At 40.7% G+C, this 23,275-nt stretch overlaps 1 protein-coding gene across 7 annotated transcripts in view; it reads left to right on the top strand.

Moving 5' to 3' along the window:
• The window catches only part of NBEA (neurobeachin), a 1,820,918-nt gene that overhangs the window by 603,819 nt on the left and 1,193,824 nt on the right, over nt 1-23,275 (top strand). For all 7 annotated transcript variants that reach the window (XM_086935110.1, XM_086935108.1, XM_086935109.1 and 4 more), the window contains exons 18-20: nt 3,719-3,827; nt 18,694-18,775; nt 18,928-19,051. In XM_086935110.1, the coding sequence (XP_086791236.1) occupies nt 3,719-3,827; nt 18,694-18,775; nt 18,928-19,051 (315 nt within the window). The remainder of the gene's footprint in view (nt 1-3,718; nt 3,828-18,693; nt 18,776-18,927; nt 19,052-23,275) is intronic.

Raw genomic sequence — 23,275 nt, 5'->3', positions numbered from 1 at the left:
ACGTTTAAAAAAAACAACAGAGCCCCTGCACTATACAATGTCAGTCAATACTCAATAGTACGATTGTCGATTGAGGTGGAAGTTGGTTGAGCATATCAAAAATATCAGGTAAAGCTTCGAGAATGAAACAACATCAAAATGACATATATCAGTTCAAGGAAACGTTCTGTTCTTGGTGTAGTATTTCAGTTTATTGTTCCTTTGCATGGGCCAACACGTGTTTCATCGCAGGGAACAGACTGCGAATCTTCAGGGCCTCATAAGTGTTGGGCGAAGTACGTTAGTAAGAGCACCCAGTTGGTGCGAAGTATGGAATCCTGTATTCGGATTTCCAAAACGTAAGTATTCACTTTCAGCGTGATTTGAAGATTCTCGATTGTTTACAATTCGAGCGGTGACCGGGAGGAGAAAAATAGCGATAGTGGTAGTGGTAGTGATCAGGTTGCGAAGATAAGTTAGGTACCAAACTGTAGGCGGATACACCTCGTTAGTGCTGTTCTCCCTCTTGAGGTTCCCGGCGCCGTGTTTCGAAAAAAGCAGGGGCTCTGTTGTTTTTTGTATATTGTGTGGATCTCCTTGGTCCATCTCAGAGCGGTTGTGAGGGACTACCGCTCGCCTCATTGCCTATACTGACTATTGTATGTTACGTGTACCTTGCGGTCACTAAGGTTGTGCGCCCAGTCATTCTGGAATACCTAAAAACCCTCTCAGTTGTGTATTACATCTCACGTTTATATGAGACCTTCTATAAATTTCCCTACATCAGCTCCACACATAGTACAACCTAATCCACAATTAATATAATTCTTTAGTCACATTTCAAAACTACTAATTGAATATATGGGCATTGCTATTTGAGTGTACTTGTGGTACTGTCATTTATAATTCCAATAACTTCAACTTTTCAGGGTGCAGTACTATATGTGGCCAAAAGAGATCCCATTGGACCTCTTTTGGCCCCATATGGCACTGCACCCTGCAACATGGCTAGGGAAAAATGCATTAATGACAATAGCTCCAAAAATGCGAGTTTGATTGCATTTCCAATGCAATAGGTCTCACATTTGTTAAGGTTAGAGCTGTTGTTGTTACAAAATGGCAATGTTTTTTACTTTTGATTTTTGATACCATTGGCAATAGTCCTACGCAACTATAATACCTGCAAATAAAAAAACAAAAGTAAAAATCATTGTCATTTTTAACGTTAACAGCTCTAACTTTAACAAATGTGAGACCCATTGCATTGAAAATGATTGTTTTTATTGTTTTTAGGCATAAAGAGCATAGGAGAAATTCTTGTTCAATTACTGTTTGAAGATGCAACTGGGCATTGGAGAATATTGGTTCATTTGGACACTTATGTTAAGTCATACAGGGACATGATTTTGCTATTGCAGAGTGTGGAAGAAAAGATGGAGTTTTAGTGTAGCTCACATTGCATAGGTGCAGGCCAGATGTGGATTGTTTAAATGCCACTGGATGATTGTTCTGTAAGAAGGAGGTAAAGTATTTTAGCACTGTGTCAATGATGCCCATCATGATGTTCATGCTGTGAATAATTTTCCAGGATGTGAAGTGCATACTTGATAATCTTACGCAACGCTGTGTCTGTGCTGGAGTTGGACTGAAAACTAGACTGATAGTTTCCAAGAGGATTGCTTGAGATGTAGGTTTTAAAAGGAACTCTAGCTTTTAATTACCTTAGCCTTCGAGGAGGCATAATATGTTCAGGTAATCAGGGTTGGTAGAAGGATATTCATCAGTGGGGTGATGTTGCTTATTTTTAGACACTCTGCAGATTCTCTTTGTTGTGTTGATATTTTTAAGCCATATTGCGCTTTGGATTTCAGTGGCCATTTTGACCAAGGAGGTTGTAAGGGTGCCTGCAAGAAGGCTTGAGGGGCTAAGGGCATAGATTGTATTGTTTTGAGCACTGCGCATTAGGCGAGTCACTGTGATTGCGAGGGCGTTATTGGGACTGATGAGACTGTAATGTCGTGCCTAATTTTCAACTTTATTTTTTGGACAGAATTCAGAAAAGTCTTGGCATTTCTTTGAGTGTGGAAATGAAAGTGTGTACTGCATTTAAACACTTTTAGGCGTTCCTCTGGTGGGCTCAAAGTTGCATTTATTTTTTTGCTAAGGTAGATTGCCTCATCTTGTTCGGCATGGTGTTCAGCCTTTCTTCGTTTGGTAGAGGGTGTGTAAAGTTTTTAAGAACGGTTAAATGTGCCAGTATCGCTAGTATTCAGTCTACTTTATGGGCTACCAAAAACAACCGAGTGGACTATTTCTAGTTGTATGGTGAGCCTTCTCATTTATTAATGCCTGCCACTGCATGAATTTACCAAGCAGTGAGGAAGTTGGTGCTAGCCTGGAGCTAGGTTTGGTAAGAGAAGACCAGTTTGTTTATTTTAGTTTTCTAGTGCAGATCTTGGTTTAGCCTGTGAGACACGCCAATTCATCTTGGGAGAAAGAAATTTCAATGTGGGATAACTAACCCGTTTTCATATTTATGGGGCCCTTAAACTCAAGAGTGGCTGTCTCTGGCATGGTAAAGTCGCACATCAGTTTTGTTGTGAAGTGATTGTTGGTGCCAGCTTTTTTCAGTCTCCATTCATTTGCAGGTTTGTAGCATTGCTTCATTGGCTTACTTCCCTCTGGAAGTCTTGACAGTTTTCCACCGTCTGCGAGAGATTTTACTCCAGTGTATAATGACACCCACTATAGAAATATTGTAGTAAGAGGCTTTAATTTAATTATTTTATAGTAATTTGGTGGGTGAGCTCTTCCTGTACTGGGGTGGTAGACGAGGTTAAAGGTCAGCTGTCTTGAGAGGGAGACTGGCACTCTAGTGAAATTGTATTTACAAGTAGGGCATTTTTGGTGTCACATTTATTTGCAAATGAGAAGGGATTTGTGGGTGAGGTGTATGCCACTGCCTGTCATTCCTTCACAATGCTGGTGTAAAAGGCAGAATGCTCTGGTGAGAAGACCAGTGATCATTTGTTTAGAATATGTCTCCAAGAGGACGAGAACACTGGGGCTATGTCCAAGGATGATGCCTCCACTTGGGATATATTGAGAATTATTTATTTTATTTGACTTTGTTACTGTGTTTGTTTGGACAATTAAAAACACACATACTACTGGTGTCTGCATGCCTTGTGAACGAGAGGGGGTCGTGAAAGAGTGGCAACTATATGTAGAGAAATGCAATTCTTAAATAGTTCAAACTAATAAAAAGTTAGATAACTCTTTTTATGTTTAACATGTGTATACATTTACATTTTCTTGTTTTTTGACTATCTTAAGTGTATAATAGAAAAATTATTGATAGGGAGAGATGTAGATTTTGCAACAACAGCAAAAATCAGCATGATTGGTGTGAAGCAGCATCTAGCTTTTATCCCCTGACTCAGACCGTCTGTTTTCTTCACGGCCCTCAGCTGCCTCATTCAAATTACTGATACTTTACATTGCATTAGACACAGTTTAGTATTTACCACATTTGGAGGTTTTGAATCCTTTTCTTGCTTGGCCTGTGCAGTTCCAGGTCAATAAAGCCCTGTTAAATATAATTGCAGTTTAGAACTAAGGGATTCTGAATGTATTCTTACGCCTGTGTTTTGTCCCTCTTTATGTGTCACTGGGCATTCAGTGTCCTTGGTTTTTCCAAGTTGTGTCAACATGTTTCTGTTCTGCTTCTTTCCTGCAGGCGAAAAGTGGAAATCATGCACACCCACAGTCTGTTCACTCTGCTCGGGGAGAGGCTGATGCTGCACACCAACACTGTGACCGTCACCACATATAACACGCTTTACGAGGTACACATTGCATAAGGGATGTATATCTAAACTGTGTAACTGGTTTTGTTTTGGCAGGGTGCTGTGCTTGTTTTTAACACCATACTTACAACATCCTCTTTTATTTGTCGTGGGTAGTTTAACGTTCTGTATTTCAATTCATTATTCTCTAACGATGGGAACCAATGGAAGACCTACTGCAGTATAGAAATAAATGAAAGACCTGGCTCTTTCCTAGAGTATAACATCTTCTTTCTTCTGCTCCATTGCACTAGGGTCTCCTTTAGATCTGTTGCTGTTAGGCCCCACTTCTCTCAGCGCCAGGATACCCGTTGGGTCACTTTATAAGTAACGATTACATTACATTACAATATATGCCTGATAACTTACATCATACATAATACAGAGGTACGTGTGCAGCAGTGTACTAATAGTTTGGAACCAGGTGGATTAGCTCAATCTTTCATCTATCTGTCGTTGATAAAATGCGTGCCATCATTTTGGATAAAAGTAGCAACCTTTATTTCATAAATTGTAGTAAAGAGTTCTGTGTTAAAAACAAAAAGTAATTACATAGACCCTGATATTTATTTTCAGGATGGCTGAAGGCAAACACTGAGTTGCCTTTTAACAGTCTTATGATTTTTGCAATGAACCTAGAACAAGAGTTGTGCACGCTCTTGGGGAGCTGCTTGAATGTCACTGCACGTCGACAGAGGGCTTACCAAACCTCCAATAGGTCTCGGCAGCGCCTTTCAGCTGCAGTCTGTACATATTCTCTTTAAGTTACGAGCTGTGCTTGCTTTTAAACTAGTGTTACAATAGTGTGGGTTCAAGTAGAAAAGCAAACTTTAATATAGACTTATAGCCCGCCGTAGCGGGCTATATCGGCTCTTAAAGGCCCGCTGAATTCGGCTCGGGACTTTAACGAGACAGCGGGACTTTAAGAGCCGGTATAGCCCTGCTACGAAGGGCTATAAGGCTATCAGAACATTCTGCCACTAGAGGGCAAAATGTTCTAACAAATTAAACAAACGGTTTTCAAAGCTCGAGGGGATATAAATCCCCTCGAGCTTCGAGAAGCCTTTTTAGAACATTGGAATGTTGCTCTGTGGGCCTTTACCGGCCCGTAGAAGCAGGGAGCACTCCATTGTCTGCAATGGAGCTCCCAACATTCCAATGCTCTAATACTATTTATTGCATATTTGCCACCTGTTTAGCAAGAAGCTGCACGTTCTCTTAAAAACCCCAGTTTCAGAGGAAACCATATAATGCCTGCTGTACAGGGCTTGGCTCTGAAATGGCTCGTCTGTCTCAAGGGACAAGGGCCCGGCCAGAGCCGGATATTTAGCTGGAGCCACCGAGCCAGTCCCAGGCCTTGCTTGTCTTGCCTAGCTGTATTATTCATGGAGCTAAGCATGTGGTCAGCCCTCGGGTACTGCAGATGTTTCTCTGCTGGGACAGTCCTAACATTGGGGCCTGTTTACAGCCCCAGTGCTGTTTTAACCCATAGGCACACTGGGCACTTGCCCGGGATCACCACATGCATAGGGGCCCCATGCAGACCAGAATTTAACACTAATTTTCTGTGAAACATTTTTATTCCTGTGACTGGTTGTGTAGGCAGGTATATATGACGTTACAATGCATGCAATTGCAACGCATGCTTTTACAGCGCAATCTTTACATCGCAACTACCATTGCATTGCATGATTTTCCAATGCATTTTTAAAAACTACCATTACAGCGCATTCCATTACAACTCATACCATTACAACGCATAATACTTTTAGGGCAGCAGTAGGGTAAGTGTTGGGTAGTGTAGGGTTAAAAATTATTATTCCCACTCCAGTGAATGCAACAGTAGGATAAGTGTTGGATACTGTAGGGGTAAAAATGACTAAGTGGTGGATAGTGTAGGGGTGAAAATTACTATTCCCATGCACCCCAAAACCCATACCCACCCTAATACTAAAATAATCTCCATTATTTTCCTTATAATGCGTTGTAATGGCATGCATTGTAATGGCATGTGTTGTAGTGACATGTGTTGTAATGGCATGCAATGTAAAGGCAGTTGCGCTGTGAAGGTAGGTCATTGTAATGGATGTTTCCCGTAGGCAGGGCCCAGTGCAATGCTTTTCCAGGGAGCCTACAGTGCTGTTAAGAAAGCCCTGTACAGCCCGAGCTATACGCAGATGGTAACCATGGCAGCCTCCAAGCCACAGCAGACTAGGTAATGTGTTACAGTAGTGCAGTGAAACAGTGTTTCAAGCTGTGCAGAAAGCATCTAGTTGGCCCAAGTCGGGCTTGGTTCAGCACATTAGATTCAGAAAGATGTAACAGTATGACAATCACAGCATGACCCGGCTTCCTTGTAAATGACTTTGTAGAAAAGGTGTTGGGTTTTGGCTCATCATAGATTACGTAATAATAGTGAACACATTAACTGATGACAGCCATTACCAGCTATCAATATTACCCAACTCCATTGTGCCCATGTTGTCTGCCATGAAAAGACTTAAGTGCATCTGGCATGAGTGGACCCTCTGACTGCACACAGAGGCATGCATTGGGCACCAACTGAACTGAAATACATTTAGGACGTCAGGATAACCCACTGAGTTAATATAAAAGCAGAAATTATAAAACAAAAAAATTTAGCTTTTTAAAAGCATCTAGTGGTTATTTAATATCTCAGGTAACCTTCTTTTGTTGATGTGGCTTCAGAAGCAGCGCCATGTATCTAGACCGCAATGGTGTCTTAGACTCCAAATCATTACCCTGCTGGAAAGAATAGTGAGCTGTTGTGCACCAGTCCCTGGGTCTCAGACACTCTCTTCTTGTATATCTGTTGTCTACACCTCTTGACATTTTAGCCTCTCTGCTCAGTAAGCCTTGAGGAGAAATTCGTGTTGATCGAAGCTAAGCCTTTCTGCCGATCTGCATGTCCTAACATGTGGCATTTTTTTACTTCTGTCTGATCTGTTTTGTTTTCTCACGAAAAATATGCTCCTCTTTTAAATGAGTTTTTATTTAATTCACATACCTCACAGCCTCTGTGAAATTCTACAGCCCTCGAATGGAGACAGTGCTTTATTTATAAAGTGCTGCAGAATAATGCCAGACTTCTGAATCCCAAGTGTACCTTGGATTGATTCCCTCATACCGCTTTCTTTCACCACCCTCACAGCGGGCTAGTCATCAACATTAGGACTGGCTACAAGAGTTGGACCACATCTGAAGAAGTAGGCATCATACTGAGGAAACAAAAGCATACTGTTTTGTGGGTCATGTGGACCTGGGTTCTGGTTAGGAGGCCTCTGCCCACAGGAGAGATCAAAACATCCAGGGTTGGAAAACTGAACCCAGCAATAGCACATTGATGAGAGTAGATGTGTTCCCTGAGAGCCACACCTAACTTGTCATCTGTGTGCACTTCCTTGTATCATCTTCCAGTAACACAGCAAAAGCATTTAACCACATCGCTGCTCATGACGAGCTGAGCTCGTCATGAGGCACGGTGGTCGTGTGCTCATGACGAGCTGAGCTCGTCATGAGCCGTGCAACGCTCGCACGCGGGGCTAATTCCCCCACTGTGCTGAGCGTTCTAAGAAACGGGAGCGGTCATGACGAGCACAGCGCCACCGAGCTGCATGACGAGCTGAGCTAGTCACGAGCACCGGGACGCTGTGCGCGCCCCCTTGCCTCCCAGCATAGCGGGGGAATTACCCCTGCTGCGAAGGGGTTAACTATTGCTTTAATGCAGCCAATGGAATATAATTATAAACAATAAAGGAAATCCATGCATTCTTTCCAGTTTTAAACTGACCATCCATGTATAGTGAAACTTAATACCAGTTCCAGATAAATCTTTGCAAGACCCATCATAATCATGTTGAGCAACACCTAAATATCTTTCTATGCAAGTTAAGTGAATTCTGCACTGTATATTGCCGTGTCTTGCCTTAGTGGTAAAAAATGGCAGATTTACTTTGAAAAAGCAGACTTGATGAACTCCGAGGTATTACCTCTTGATTTCCTAATAGCAGGGGGGAGAGCACAGTCCATACTCTAGATAACTTAAGGGAAGCTTAAACTATCTTAGGTATTTAGAAGGAATGCATTTCTTGGTTTTTAATTGTAACTAAGTTCAAACTGCAACCTCTTGGGTGAGATGTCCTCTGGCTGAACCCACCTGGATAAATTGAATCCAGGAATGAGCAGAGGGTGGAAATTAATTGGCAAAGCTACCTGATCATAAATGCATGCTCCCACTTTATGTCCAAATATGTGTTTATTAGTCAGACGTGTAACTTTGTAACTGTCAAAGTGATGTCATATTAAGTGAAGGCAAATATTCATCGTTAATAGAGACATTCCTGCTGAAGCAACAAAGTCGTAATGTGTGCTCTTGAAAAGATAATTTGATCATATAGAGGCAAAGCCCTGCAATGGAAAAGCTGAGGTTAATTAAGCACAGGTCCAGGCAAGAACATGTCAATCGAATCCACTATCTGTCCCCTGGCAGTTCCCAAGCGAACCTGGAGGCTTTTATTAAGGGAATAATGCCAATTAACCTTTGAATGTAGCGCCCACCTCTATAATTTCGATTGTGGCTAAACCGACAGATTTTTACCTTATTTCACATTTGAGTGACACTTACATTTTCACGGGCGGTGGCAATTTGCTGACGTATACACCCTTGTTGGTACTACTTATATTGTTTTCAAAAGTTCTGCCAAAATATTCTATAAAGTGAGATCCACAATATTTATTGATTTTGTGAAAACGTTCTTTTTACCTTTTTTTACGGGAAATCCATTCTTTTAAACGGAATTTAAGTAGAGCTCTCTAACTCAAATAAATTAATTTCTGTGATAACATCTCAACCATAAACTATAATACAATTCCCCGTTTTTTGAAGAGGTAGAAAGATGTTCCCTTTTAAAATAATTGATTTATTGTTAGCATGTCAGCGATTTCAATATTATATTACTGAATTCATAGCATTTTCGGCACAAACTTGAAGAAAAAAACAAATTTTCCCCTTTTCTGATGCCCTCCTGCAGTTATTTGAATGGCTTTGTGAGTGCCTCTAAATGTCAGCTTTGTGACTTGGACATTACATTCAAGTTTACACTTCTGACCCTTTCAAAATCCTCTGATTTACTTTCTAAGAAAGCTAAATGTTTGATTTTGTAAAACATTTTAACAATTCATATGAAATGCTGCACATAGTGTTTTATTATCAGACCGTTCTTTTTTGTGCTACAATCCTATTTTTTTTAATTTCTGAAAGTCTCAATGCTCCTAGATGTGCCAGTGTGCTGTGCCCATGATTATAGTGATAAGGTTTGAATCATGCGTGACAGCAAGGTCCAGGCAGCCTCCACTGACAGGCACGCGCCATAATGAAAATCTGTTCATCTAAGCAGTGCTGAGGGACAGGTCAGGCCGCCAGCCAGAGGGTTGAGCTTTTTATCTCTTGATATCCCTTAGATTTTACCAGCACATGTTCATCCACATATCTTTAAAAGATGCTGTTCCTTTTAGGGTTTTTGATAGAACCGCAGTTAGAAACCTCAGCTCTATGGCCATTCTTTTATTTTTGTGAAAGTATAAATATTCGTTGCCTTGTTCAGGGAAAAAACAATAGCGGAGTTACAGCTTGAACATTGATTTTCCTCCCGCCTGTCAATAAGTCACGCATGACAAATCATTGGCGGGAGGGGGGATATCTGATTCCTGTCTGTCTTTTGCAGACACGCTTAAATTAAAACTGCATTCACAGTTTCTTAAATTAGCATGCCGTACAGTGAAAACTGAAATATATTTAAGTATGGTGTCAAATAGGGGGCCTAATACACCCAGTCCAATATGGCTTCATGCCACACAGAAATACAGCTCTGAATCTGCGCAGGGTCCATGGTTTTCTGGGCAGAGAGGCCACTATCCAAGAACAAGCTATAATCGTTTCCCTAGATGCCAGAATGGCATTCGACACAGTGGAATGACCCTATCTTTTTGCAGTACTCCCGAAGATGGGACTTGGTACGGGCATTATACAGTGGATACGCCACCTATACTGTGAATGTCTAGCGCAAGTTGTAGTCAACAACAAAAAATCTGATACATTTTAGCTTAGTCGTGGGACCCGCCAGGGATGCCCTCTCTCTCCCCTACTATTTGCTTTGGCCCTGGAACCCCTTGCGGCATGGATCCGGAGAAATAGTTTATACGCGGACTGTGTTGGACCCCTGATTGGGAAGATCGTATTTCCCTCTACCCAGATGACATACTACTGTACCTTGCATCCCCCAAGTGGTCTCTGATTGCTGTCCTTGATACCCTGGCTATATTTGGCAGGTACTCCGGGTTCAGTATCAATTGGCAGAAATCCCTCCTCTATGCCCTCAAGGGAGACCCACCCTCGCCACCGCGAGATCCCCCAATACATACTACTACAGAAGGTTTCAAATATTTGGGAATATTCATCTCCTTAGATAAGACACTTCGTTATAATCGTACCCTTGTCCCACCTTTTCAGAGGCTCAAAAGAGATATCGCTAGCTGGAAGTCGCTTCCCCCCTCGATGTTGGGCAAAGCAGCACTTTTTAAAATTATGTCTCTACCCCGGTTTTTATATACATTGCAGAATTCACTTGATCCTGTCCCAAGCTCATACTTTAGAGAAATTGAAGGGCTTCGGCGGGATCTCTTGTGGGATGGGGAGCTACGCATCGCGCTACACGAACTCACACTCAATTGGTATGATGGGGCCATCAGCCTACCAGACACTAGGAAATATTATTAGGCAGCACATCTTGCTGCTATCAATCATGGCATATATAGCCGATCTGATGACCCAAGATATAGCATGGATAGGTGGCTCCTTCCTGGGGGGACATATAACCGAGTGCTTTACTCCAAGCCAGGTAGATATCCACTTACGGGCCCTACTAAACACTCTGTTGACGTCTAGCATGCAGCCAACAGACTGCTGGGGTAGGGGCAAAAACTCAAGCTGGCAACTCCGCTGTGGGACTCACAAATTCTGGATGAATTATGACAATCAAAGGGATTTGATAAGTGGGAACTAATTGGGATCTCACGTATCGGAGACCTATGGGACAAGGGTGAGGTGAAACCCTTCACCACACTTCAACAACAACACAAGTTAGCGAACTCGGGACGTTTCCGTTATGTGCAAGCCAGTCATGCTCTTCGCTTGCCTCTTTTAAGGGGATCCTCCCCTCCTGAGGCCTCCCCCCTGGAGGACAGGATACTTGATGGTCATCTACCCGAAAAAAAACATATCTTTAATATATAAAAAGCTGATAAACAACATGGAAAACCCTCTCCATGCACTACGGGAAAAGTGGGTGAGTGATGGCATTGAAATGGATGATGAAGAGTGGTAGGAAGCAGTATCCTCCCTAAGAATAGTCGCAATCCCAGCACGTCTTAGACTGGTGCAGCTCAAAATCTTCCACAGAGTTTGTCATGGGACCTCGATTGCTACATATGGGAGTATCAGGAGGGGGGAATTGTAGAAGAGAGTGCACTGAGCTAGGCACATTTATTCACATAATTTGGGACTGTGACCATATCCAATCCTACTGGCCAAAGATACATGAAGTACTTGGTGAAGTGTTAACAATTCCTCTCCGCCCGAAGGCTCGCAGATGCCTCCTAAACATCTGGGAACCCACAGATCTCAACACTCAACAAACGCAGTGGGTCACACTTGGGCTAATGGTAGCAAAAAGAAATATCGCACAGCTTTGGGGAGCAGCACATGCACCCACGATTGTAGACTGGAAGAAAGACCTCGATTGGTGCATGTCCAGGGAAAAGACAGTCTATATATCCTGTGGCCGCCCCGAAAATGGTCCAAAATTTGGAATCCCTGGAATTCCTATCGAGGAAATATATGTACCCCGCCCCGTTGTATCGAAGACAATGATACCCCTACTCCGTAGCATCCAACGAAAAGTACTATTGTACCTGTGATTGTCTCCACTGTATGCACACATGCTAAATCCTTTGTACTGTATGTTTTATGTCAATGATTGTTAATAAAAAGAATACATTTTTTTTTAAGTATGGTGTCAAAATTGTAGTGAATTGGTGCAGCATGTGGGAGCATTGGCCGCTTGCCACAACTGAACACTCCAACAAAGAAACTCAAACTCTGGTAGTAATTGCCATCCTCCTTCTGCTAAATTATTATAAAATGGATTCACTCTCATAAGCTGTTAATCATTATCTATGAGCAGTTATGTCTATGAAATGGATCCTTGGTGTAGCAACGCAGGATAGGACTATGGCCCACATGCATCAAGCACTTTTTCATTCGCAAACGGTGCGATTCCTTAAAATCGGCCGTTTGCGAATGCAAAAGTGCTTTTTGGGATGCATGAAGCAATTTTAGAATTCGTAACATGTTTGCGAATTCTAAAATTGCGGGTGCTTTTAAGAAGTCGCAGATGTGCGATTTCTTAAAAGCAATGCATCATTATTTTAAAAAGTGAAAATTCGCAAATAGGGTGCCAAATTTACCGAGTGGTTGAACCACTCGGTAAATTTGGAAAAAGTGTTTAAAATGTTGAAAATGCTTTTTTTTCAACATTCATGTTACGGACACACATGTCCTTAGGACATGTGTGTGTGCAACATGATGCGAAAAATACATTTCAGGGGTGCATGGGGGGGTCCTTTGGACCCCCCCCTGCACCCATGAAATTTTCTAAGTGCCACTCGCAATTTGCATTGACTCCTATGGGCCGTTTGGCCCATAGGAATCAATGGGAATTGCGAAAATTAACTTAAGAATTCGGTATTTCTTTGGGATTCGGTAAAAATTGCGATTTTTACCGAATCACAAAGAAATACCGAAAAAAATGATGCATAGCATTTTGCACTTCTTAATTTGCGATTCCTTATTTTTCGCAAATTAAGAAATGCAAAATGACACAATGATGCATGTGGGCCATTGTCTGGTTGCAAAAGAAAGGGTGCCTTTCACAGCCTCTACTGTGCCCCTACTTAATTTCGGGTGGAGCTTAGAAATATGAATGTTGGGCCACGTGATGGTTCATGACCTTGGTTACCTCACTTCCTTTGCTGTAATATGCAATTTAGAACTGAACATCAATATGCAATGATGAAGTAACACCATTGGATGCCTCATGGCTTTTGGCCCTGGCATGAGCTGTGAACCCACTTTTGAACAAGTCACGCTATCTACAGGGTATACGTGAAGTCATTACTTGATATCTTTTGCAGTTCAGAAACCTGGGTTAGCATCCATGCTCTATTTTTCCAAGCTCTGCAGTCTTCAGATCATGCAGCAACTCACATATTTGCCCTGTTAGTGCATGCACACTGGATAGCACCATTTCTAATAAAATGGGCGCATGGCTTTCTTCTGCACTGCAGAATGGGACCATGATATAACTCAAGCTGGTCAAACTCCTACTAACTAATGTCTATTAACGAATCCCCCACACCAGAGGCATAAACAAGTTGAAAGAATGACTCAAACTAGTACACCACCGTTAACCTGCCCTTACTTAAGAGTTACTGTCTGTGGTGCGCCGAGACCTCCAATGCAGGCAAGGAAAAGGGCCTCCTGCGTGGATTCGGTAGTAAGAGAAAACCATATTTTAGGTGCAATTAAGCCCTAACACGCCTGTGTCCCAGTGCCACTGACCACGCCATTTGCACTTGAGCCCTGCTTCAATATGTTTGTCATTCCAATGCATTCCTATACAATATATACAATATTTCTTGCGCAGAAAAGTGCTCTGAAGTTGCTGCAAGGTGACTTATTTGCCGGAGAAGACATCTCTGCACATAAATAAATGCCGGCTGCACAGTAATCTTTGCAGCACCTGTTTTAAACCTGTAGGATATTTTAAAATTTGGAATCTTTGTTACCAATTAAGTATTCTAGAACAGATTTACTCTCACATTTGTCCTCGTTGCCAATTTCTTTGCAGTCGGTTTTTAAAAAAAACTAATGTATAAATGGAATGCCAGGAGTTACTTTTCAAGCTCTGCCACTTGTGACTCCCCCCGCCCCCCCTCCTCCCTTTCCTCTGCCACACTTTGACCCCTAATTTATGGTTTCCCAGAGTAAATGTTTTCCAATTCCAACATTGCTTCCACCCTTCTGAGTTGGGTAAACCTTATACCATTATAATGGGTAGTGGTTATAGTGGTCCATTTTTACAGCGCTTAGAAGTGGCAGAAGTGCCACTTACAAAACAAGTTAATACATAAATACTGACATGAACTTAAACAGGGTGATGCTTGTACTCTACTTATAGAAAGAAGCAAAAGCTGCAGAGTCTCCAAATCTTTGTTGTATCAAATACAGACTGAACCTGAAATAGATCTTCAAAATGTTTTGTTTGTAATATACGTAAGTATTAAGTAATTTACTAGCACTATTACAAAAGGATGGAAGGATGAAACTGCCTTGCTGGGATTCAAGCTTGTTGACTTTCAGAGTACTGCATGTGCATGAGGCGAACACTGACACGCTGAGCCGCCTTGCCGGCTTGTGATGGTTTCTTTATAAAGCAAATGTTCAGAACTGATTGGTCTATGTGTGACTCTCTGAGGGGCCCTGTTCATTGCAGTTTGTCACATGTAAACCCTAATCTCAGGAAGTCCTGGATCTTACTTTATCACCATTATATTTTTTCTACTTATACAAGGAGTCTTTTGTGTGAGCCTGTCATTCCTCCCAGAGCCATTACCTGTATTGTTGAAGCAGCTCTCATGCCATTGATCTGCTACCTGGAAGTGTGTCAGCACGCGCGTCATGGAGCGCGTGCTGTACACAGGCGATGATGGATTCAAGGAGAACACCTTGTCATTTGGTAATTTCCTCTGTGATTGTAAGAGCTTTTATGCTCTCGACTGCTTTTCTGGGCTGACAGTCTCACACAAAGAGAGTGGGTGCAGTTACTAGCACTCCAGCTTCCATCAGATCTGCGCCTATTAACGCTGGCGTAGAGTTGACGGCTCAGGCAAGACCCCCCATGGCTCCTCTCTCCGTTGTTAGGTAGGTCAGTGGGAGCTTTAGCATTGAAATCATAATAACTAGGATCTGTTTCCACAGTGAATATCCATTTCATTGTGAAATGTGTCTACCAATTGCAAGCCTATTCTGAGCAGCAAATCAGAAAGGATGAAAGGCCTCAAACAGAGAAGAGGTGTGTATCTCTGTGAACATTCTGAGTTTCGGACAAGGCATAAATAGTGAATCTGGAGAGCGTACACATCATTCAGTGATCTCTCCATATGTTTGCTTATTCCAATCAACAGGGAAATTCAAATAAGATTGTCACTTTGTTTTGATCCACTATAGGTGCATTGGGAGGCTGGTTCTTAGGCAGATGTTTGAGGGTTGCCGAGATATCTGGCCCCTCACTCCCCGCTTCTAGGAGTGATCTCAAAGGAATACCAAAGCAAAATAAAAAGCTTCTATGGAAAGAGCGTCTGCCAATGTCCAAAGATCGCACACCAGGAAGGAAGCGGAAGGAATACTGCATTATTTCCAGTCTGGATGCTATCTGCTGTTCTTTTAATAAAATATTACCTCTTTCTGTACTAAAGCTCATTGAAGTCGCTCTAAGGTGACATGAGCACTATGAAAAATAGAAGTAAGAAATTAAATCAGTCTGAACAAACCAGACAGGATGTTAGAAGACGGGGACTCCTTGGGCCTATTTACATTCTGCATTTTGTAGTACATTTAGTAGTATTGTCAATAGTAATGCAAACACATAGAAAAACGCTCCTATCTTTTTTTGTGCTCTTTATCTCTACCGTGCAATCTCCAAATGCATAAGTATATTTTTTAGTAGTAAATGTGGGAGGAACAATTCCTACTACAGTGGAGCGGTTACGGGAGGAGTAAGGCAGGGTTAATGGAGGGCTGGGGAGGGGTTTAGGGAGGGTCCTATACCCACCCACAAAAGAGTAAGCCCATTCGCATTCAAAAACTGCACTACAAAAATTACTACAGCTAAAAGGGATTAAAACCAGTCAAAAAATGTACTCCAATTCAGAGCGGGAGTGTGTCCAGACCACAAGTGGCCAACCACTGGTATTGCTACATCCTCCTGAAGAAACTGGAGGTAGGGATTTAAACCCCCAAGGGATATAATGTTAAGTTAAATTACATTTGTTTAATAGTTAAAAATATAAATTCACTATTTTATTTTTTATCTAAAAAGGAAACCTTTTTACATGTTATTATAATGTTAATTAACAAGTTTTGAATTTAAAAATTAATGTCCCATTTAGTTATTAAAATTAAATTAAATTACTTTTAATTGTATTCACCACTTCAATTAATTATTATTACATAATAAAAATATTGTATCACTATATTCTGGAATCGTTTTTCTTAATTTAAATTTCTGAACATTTTTATTTAATAAATTAAAAATTATTTAATTTTCAAATTATATCAAGTTAATAGTGCTACAATGTTTTTTAATTGTGTGCTACATTTAAAATAAATACAAAAAACGTATTTACTTTAATATTCAACATAAAAATATTTTTGCTATTTTCGCAACTTTAATGCACTTTTTCAATTTTCCGAATACTTTACAGTAGGCAGATCTCAGAGGCTTCACCTTGGTGCCTCTGAATGGCATAAGGTGAAAGTCTTGTTATTAGGAAATTGGTCAATTGACTCCTTTGGAGACTAAAAGATTCTGAAGAAGCATCACCCTTGGTTGCAAGGGTCCGTGAAGCTTTTTTTTTCTTTTTTTCTAACAGTTGTTGTCCGCCATCTCCTTGGTGGATTCTTTCTTGCTGTAGCAAGGCCCAAACATTATGACTAACCAAATAAGTTAAAATATGTATTCCTCGGGACATAGTTTTCTTTAATATTCGTTGTATATGGTTGCAAAATACTTGAATGGTAGGAATACCAAAGCAAAATCAAAAGCATCTATGGAATCTGTAGTCTCTAGAAACACATTACTATTTAGTTTACAAATTCCCAAATTTAAGAAAAATATCATTCTTATGTGCTCCTTGTCATGAAGTGACCCTAAGGTTTAGAATTTCTCTTAACTGAAATCCATCTGCAAGGATCTCTGAACAAATTAAAAAGAGGTTTAAACACATACTGATCAAACACCAGTGATGCTTAGAGGACATGTGAAAACAATAACATACTTTCCATATTCTGCATAGCATTATAGGCTTAATGTTACTACTATATGTATATAATGAGGTTCACATAAACTTCTTGCATACAGGTACATGCATCAAAGGATTTTGCGATAGCAAACGGTGCGAATCACAAAAATCGGCCGTTTGCGATCGCAAAATCTACTTTTGGAATGCATGAAGGGTGAAGGCCCTCGCAATTTGAGAATTCGCTAATATTTGCGAATTCTCAAATTGCGATTGCATTTAAGGAATCGCATTTTGCGATTCCTTAATTGCAATGCATGAAACTGTAAAAAATTGCGATTTCGCAATTAGAGGGAGCAAATTACCATGAGGTTGTACCTCATGGTAATTTGTAAAAACTTTGAAAAATACACTTTTGTGCATTTTTCAAAGTTTCATGTTGTGAACACACATGCCCTAAGGGCATGTGTGTGCACAACATATGTGCACAGATTGATTTCAGGGGTGCAACAGGGTGTCCTTTGGACACCCCTGCACCCTTGAAATCGCATTCTCAATTTGCGATTCGCTAATTGCTAATCACAAATTGAGAATGTCTTCCCATTCATTCCTATGGGCCTCTAGGCCCATAGGAATGAATGGGGAGGTATTCCTTAATTGCGATTCGCAATTTGCGAGTCGCAATTAAGGAATATTAAGAAATCGCAATTTTTTTAGCAATTTCTTGATGCATTGCATTTTGCAATTCCTTAATTGTGATTCCTTATTTTTCGCAAATAAGGAATCGCAAAATGCAATATTGATGCATGTGCCTGTTAGTCTTTAATATAGTGCAAAGAAGACTTTGCATACTTTTGTCTGTTTTTCTTGACACTTTATCATATAATTTGTTGGTTCCTGGTGTATATTGTGTTGCCTATTTGACCTTGTATGCAAAGGGCTTTGCTATCCCAGGTGTGGTAAAATAATACATTGTCTTTAAACATTCAAAAAGATATGTAAATATAAATGTTGTCAAATCCCTAAGCTCCTTTTTAGGTCGAGGACGTTTCCAGCACATCTATGTAACAGACCTGTTGCTAACAATATACATATAGTGGAGTACAACCCTTTCAACGTAGGTTTTCTTTACTCACTCTTTCAGCTGTTGGCTTGAGACTTTGTCAGTCACGTTTGCCCCGCCCAGCGGTGTATTCATTCCTCACCTAATGGTGATGGCTCCTGTGGTGTATCCTTCTGCCTCAAGTGCTTGCATTGTAGTGTGTGAGAGACTACTTTGCAGCCATTGCACTTTCTGTCTGCTCCTGCAATTCCCTTCTGTGTCTCCCAATAATATACTAACACTGTTCACATTAGCACATTAAGGAGACCTATTGGCTTTGCTTCTGCTTGCGCTAGCCTGTGGAGATACGGACGAGGATCACGCATCCTTACTTCAAACAAGACATAATTTGCAGGAGCAACGATGGAAGGTACAAGTCATCAGAAACAAATTGTGATTGTTGTAGAAGGCTTCCTTGGGGACTAGCCTGCATACATCAAGAGATGTTCGTGTTTCCCTCTGAAAAAGCTCTCTTTGTGTAGTAGAGAGATGTCTGAGAATAAAGAGCTTCTTTTCATGCACTAGATGTAATTCATTTGGCTGACTCGATTCTATTTTACTGCTTTACAGTATCAGATCTAATTCAACCTTTTGTTTTGTTTTTTACAGATCTTAACAGAACAAGTCTGTACGCAAGTTGTCCACAAACCTCATCCTGAGCCAGATTCTACCGTAAAAATCCAAAATCCAAGTAAGAAGGGTTTTGACTTCCCAGTGTAACTGCTCCACGTGTAGGATAACTAAGCGAACTGCTGTTGATCTTTTAGATTTTTTTTTTTAATTTGGCACCAAATGTGATTTTTACTTTGATATTGTTGTTTCTTTTTTTTTTACTTCTACAAGTGATCTTGAAGGTGGTTGCAACGCTATTGAAAAACTCCACTCCTAGTGCGGAACTCATGGAAGTCAGACGCCTGTTTCTCTCCGATATGATCAAACTTTTCAGCAATAGCCGGGAGAACCGAAGGTAGGAGGCAGAAAATGCTCCAGAATACACTTCTGGTTGAAGGAAGTGCTGCTCGATTACATGGAGTGATAAATGTACAAAAATGTGATTCTATAAAATGCAAGTCATTGACCATGAAACAATTTAAAGTTGAGGCTTAGTTTGAAGCTCCCTAAGGCCCTGCTATAAATAGGTAGTAACAATGGTGTAATCTAGTTATGTAGATGGGTTCAAAGTCAGGGTGAGACTCAATAAAAAAGAACAAATATGGGGCTGTTGTATATTGTCTTTCTTTTTTTAGAGTATTGTAGCTTTGGAAACCTTTGTTTCGTGATCTGAAAAATTAAAAGAAAAACAATCAAGTGCTGGGCAGATAAAAGCTGACTCTGAATTAACAAATATGTTAAAGACCTCACCATCAATAGAACCTTGATTTATATTTCACTTCAAAATATTTTGTTAATGTCAATTAGAAGACAGATTTAGGATTTGGAAATTTCATAGGCTTGCCATGAATTTTGGCATCTGTAGATTGGCCCTTCCATCTAGAATTTCCAAGTCAACATCTGACTCATTTCTGGGAGGACTGAGTGCATTTTCCTGATGAGGAGATGAGCACAAATCAGGTAGTGAAAGCAGCGCCAAAGCCTTGAGGCTTGGATAATGTATGTTATGCACTGACACTCCACTACATTTACCTTTTGGTAAACTATTGTCTGGGCTGTAGCATATAGCATCTAGATGTCTTAAAGTTGGTCTTCTTAACAGTGCATTGTTATTATGTGTTCTCTCTTCTTTCTCTGTTAATTTAGCCACCACTTTACAGGTATAAGCCACATATCTAGTGTACCTTTGAGCATCCCATAAGCAGGCAATTCTTGAAAGCCAGCTAAAGACAAGACAGCACTTAAATTCTCATTGAGCGGACTTGAAGATTTTTCGCTAGAATGTGTTCTGTACTTAGTATAAACTTGGCTGAAAAAAACTGGACCCTGGCATGGTCATGAATTTACGATGCATCCTGTGGGTGACCCTTAAGAAATCATATATTACACCCTCTCTACTGGGCATTTCTATGATAATAGTTTTTGTATAAATTGCAGTTTATTGGAGTCAAATTATTTAAACCTGAAATTGGGCTTTGATAATGAAAGTGGAATTTGTATGAATGGATCATTTTAAATTTGCTTTTTTTTCAATGTTTTGATCCTGTTAAAAATGTAATAGAATCCCGGACTTCCCTAAATGCTAAACTTCACCTTTGCCTCTAACCTCTCATCTTAATTTCCAGTATAGGAAGGTTAAACATACCTTTATAAAACTATATTCCATGTGCTGGCATACGAACTGTAAACATTAGTCATTGATTATAAGATTTTGCTTTATTATTATTCCTTCTCTAAATTTCTGTGTGAGTACTTTGTTACTAAACACACATGGTAGTTATTAGGTAAAAGGGGTTGACATCAGAGACATTTTACATGAGCAAAGTGGGCAATTGCACCAGGCTTCACTTTCCAAGGGGCCCTTTGCATGATAACATTATTGCTATTATCTTACGGTTGCATCAAGAAGAATTAGCTGTGATGTGAGATTTATTTGTGATTAGGAATATCCAGTATTTAAAGCTACAACTTCTAGGGCTGTGTGCATATTTGATATTCTAATAGTATGTACTAGTCCCCTAAACATTCACCTAGTTGCACTTACTGTCTTTTCTACAATGGAAAGACAAGTCTGGTTAGACACAGAATGACACACAAAATGTTGTTAGTTCAAGACAAAAAAGAAACCTAAAAGCAACAGCTTGAATGCTTGCCCAAGTTTTGTTTTGATAATACTAATGGGATGGCAGGCACTGGGCACCTTAAGCTTTAGGTTGTTTGCTTGTCCCTAGTTATGAAAGTTTATATTAGAATGTAATATTATTTGACATAGAGATGCCATGAATAAGATTAAAATGCATAATAAAGTTGTTCCAAACAGCGGTACCCAAAATATGTCTTGCCCAGGACCCCAAAAAAACTCAAGATGGCATTGGTTAAAATGTCATACATGTTTTTTCTTTTAAAGTTTTCAATTAGAACTCTTCAAAAGATTAATACTGCAGAATGGCAACCAAGAACTGAAATACCTTGCCTACACTTGGCAAATTAACCACATTGCAAAGGGTTAGACGAAATCTTGCGTGTCTAAAATAAATGTATTCGGAAATTATTGAACTCTCTTGTCCAAGATACGTTACAGTTGCCCCCATTAATGCACATAAGCACATTTTCATCCCCTTCACCTCTGTGTTTTTCTTCTGTTTTTATTGTTCTGCTGCTCTCTCCCTCTTTCTCTGGCCATTCTTTCTCCGGCCATTCTTCTCCTCTGTATTCTCTTCTAAGCATGGGCGGAAAATCCGTTACGCTCGCGGATTTTGCAGATTTTCGGTAAATTCGCAATCCGCGAGATTCGCGAATTTCCCGCAAAATTCGCACGCAGCGGATTTTTTTTCTTTGCGGTGTAAGTTCGCAATTGCGAACATGTAGGTGCGGCGGGCAGCAACAATCTCGCACTCGCGAAATTACAAAAATTGCAATTCCGCACAAGAAATCTACTAGCAAGCAGCATAGACCTTCTGAAAATGATTATTTTTATCAGAATAACTCCTCAGGTTGACATTTGCCTGCACTTTTTTATATTTGAGGCCTTTTGATTTTCTTTGGATAACTTTTGGATTAGAAATCAACTTTCTCATATAAGCTTGGTGGGGCATTAAAGTGGCTGTAATGCTGCTCTGCAGAAAAACGAGTTTTGCAAAAGTGAAAGCAGGTTCAAAAGTTCAAACTCATCATTAGTAACCGTTCCCTGGAGTGCTTCCTGACAAGGGCCCCTCCAGAGTTCAGTTGCTAGTTGCAACAATTGTATGACCCTGCTCTGACCCTCACAGCAGGCTCATAGAATAGCTACAAGTAGGCCACAAAGGTCCTGGAAAAAAAATTGCACTGCAACAGAAAGCAAATTACAGATAAGGATGCAGGTGCCAGACTGGAATTTTAAAACAGTGACACATTAATAAATCAACCCCAAATTAATTCATGTCAGTTGAAGCAGGCAGGTGTGCTTGCTTTTTCCCCCCATAATCTACAGCGATGATGAACCAGAGGGTGGCCTAAGGCATTGATGTACCAGAGGGTGGCATGGGTAAAACAGAGGGTGGCAGGGGTGAAACAGAGGGTGCTGGGAACCAATGATGATGAACCAGACGTAGAAACAACATAATCGTGACCGTTGCGAGCCGACATGTAAGTTCGCGATTGCGAACTGTTACAAAACCCTCGCGAACTGTCAGAAATCCTTGCGAACTGGCAGAAATCCTTGCGAACACAAAAAAAAATCCGCAAATTCGCGAGAATTTGCGGATTTTGCGGATTGCGAGTTCGCAAATTCGCAAAATTCGCGAACGCCAGATTCACAAAATTCGCCCATGCTTATTCTCTTCCTATTGACCTCCTGTAAGTCATCTAGTCATGTGCATTCTCTGAAACCTGTGCAATGGGAAGAAGAAATGGATCTGGAGCTCTGGTTAGGAAGTCAATAGATGCACAACTTCATCACAATTTCAAGGCAATGAGCTTCATTGATTTTTTTGAGAGTCAAAGAACTGACACGAATAAGAGTGATTTTAGGCCCCTACTTTCCTTCTGCCCTATAAAGCAGGGGCACTTGACGGTAAACTGCCAGTAATGTTTTCCTTAATGAGGCAATGTTATCAGGCTTGCAAGTTAAATGAAACCTATAAGCAAAGTGTTTTGCTTTGAAAGAAGGGCTTAACCTTCATATCCTACCTTGGGTCTGCCTTATAAATAGAGAACATTCTAGGATCAGGACATAAGCTTAATCCTTAAAATGATACCAAATTTTCCCTGAAGAAGTGGGTAAGGTGTTAAGGCTCTCACAAACATTGAGCCCATTGACCCTCCTTAAATTGTCTTCCTGTAGCATGAGCCATAGTACAACTCCCATGTTGACACTAACATATCTCTCGGGGACATCTTGTATCTTCTCCCGTTCTTCCTTATTGCTCCCAACAGGCCTCTCACTGAGATTCCCATGGCCCTCCTCACTTCTTTCAGGTAGACCAACCCACAACATTCCACTTAGTTCTTACACCTAGTAAAATCATAAGATAACCCACAAAGCTCCCGGTCCGAAAAAAGCAGCCCGATGAAAGGATCAATGAGCCCCCTCACCCCTCCC

Source organism: Lissotriton vulgaris, chromosome 8 (genome assembly GCF_964263255.1).
Source record: "Lissotriton vulgaris chromosome 8, aLisVul1.2, whole genome shotgun sequence".
NCBI classification, from domain to species: Eukaryota; Metazoa; Chordata; class Amphibia; order Caudata; family Salamandridae; genus Lissotriton; species Lissotriton vulgaris.
The sequence above is the reverse complement of the archived record's forward strand: the minus strand, read 5'-3'. Positions and strand labels throughout refer to the sequence as shown.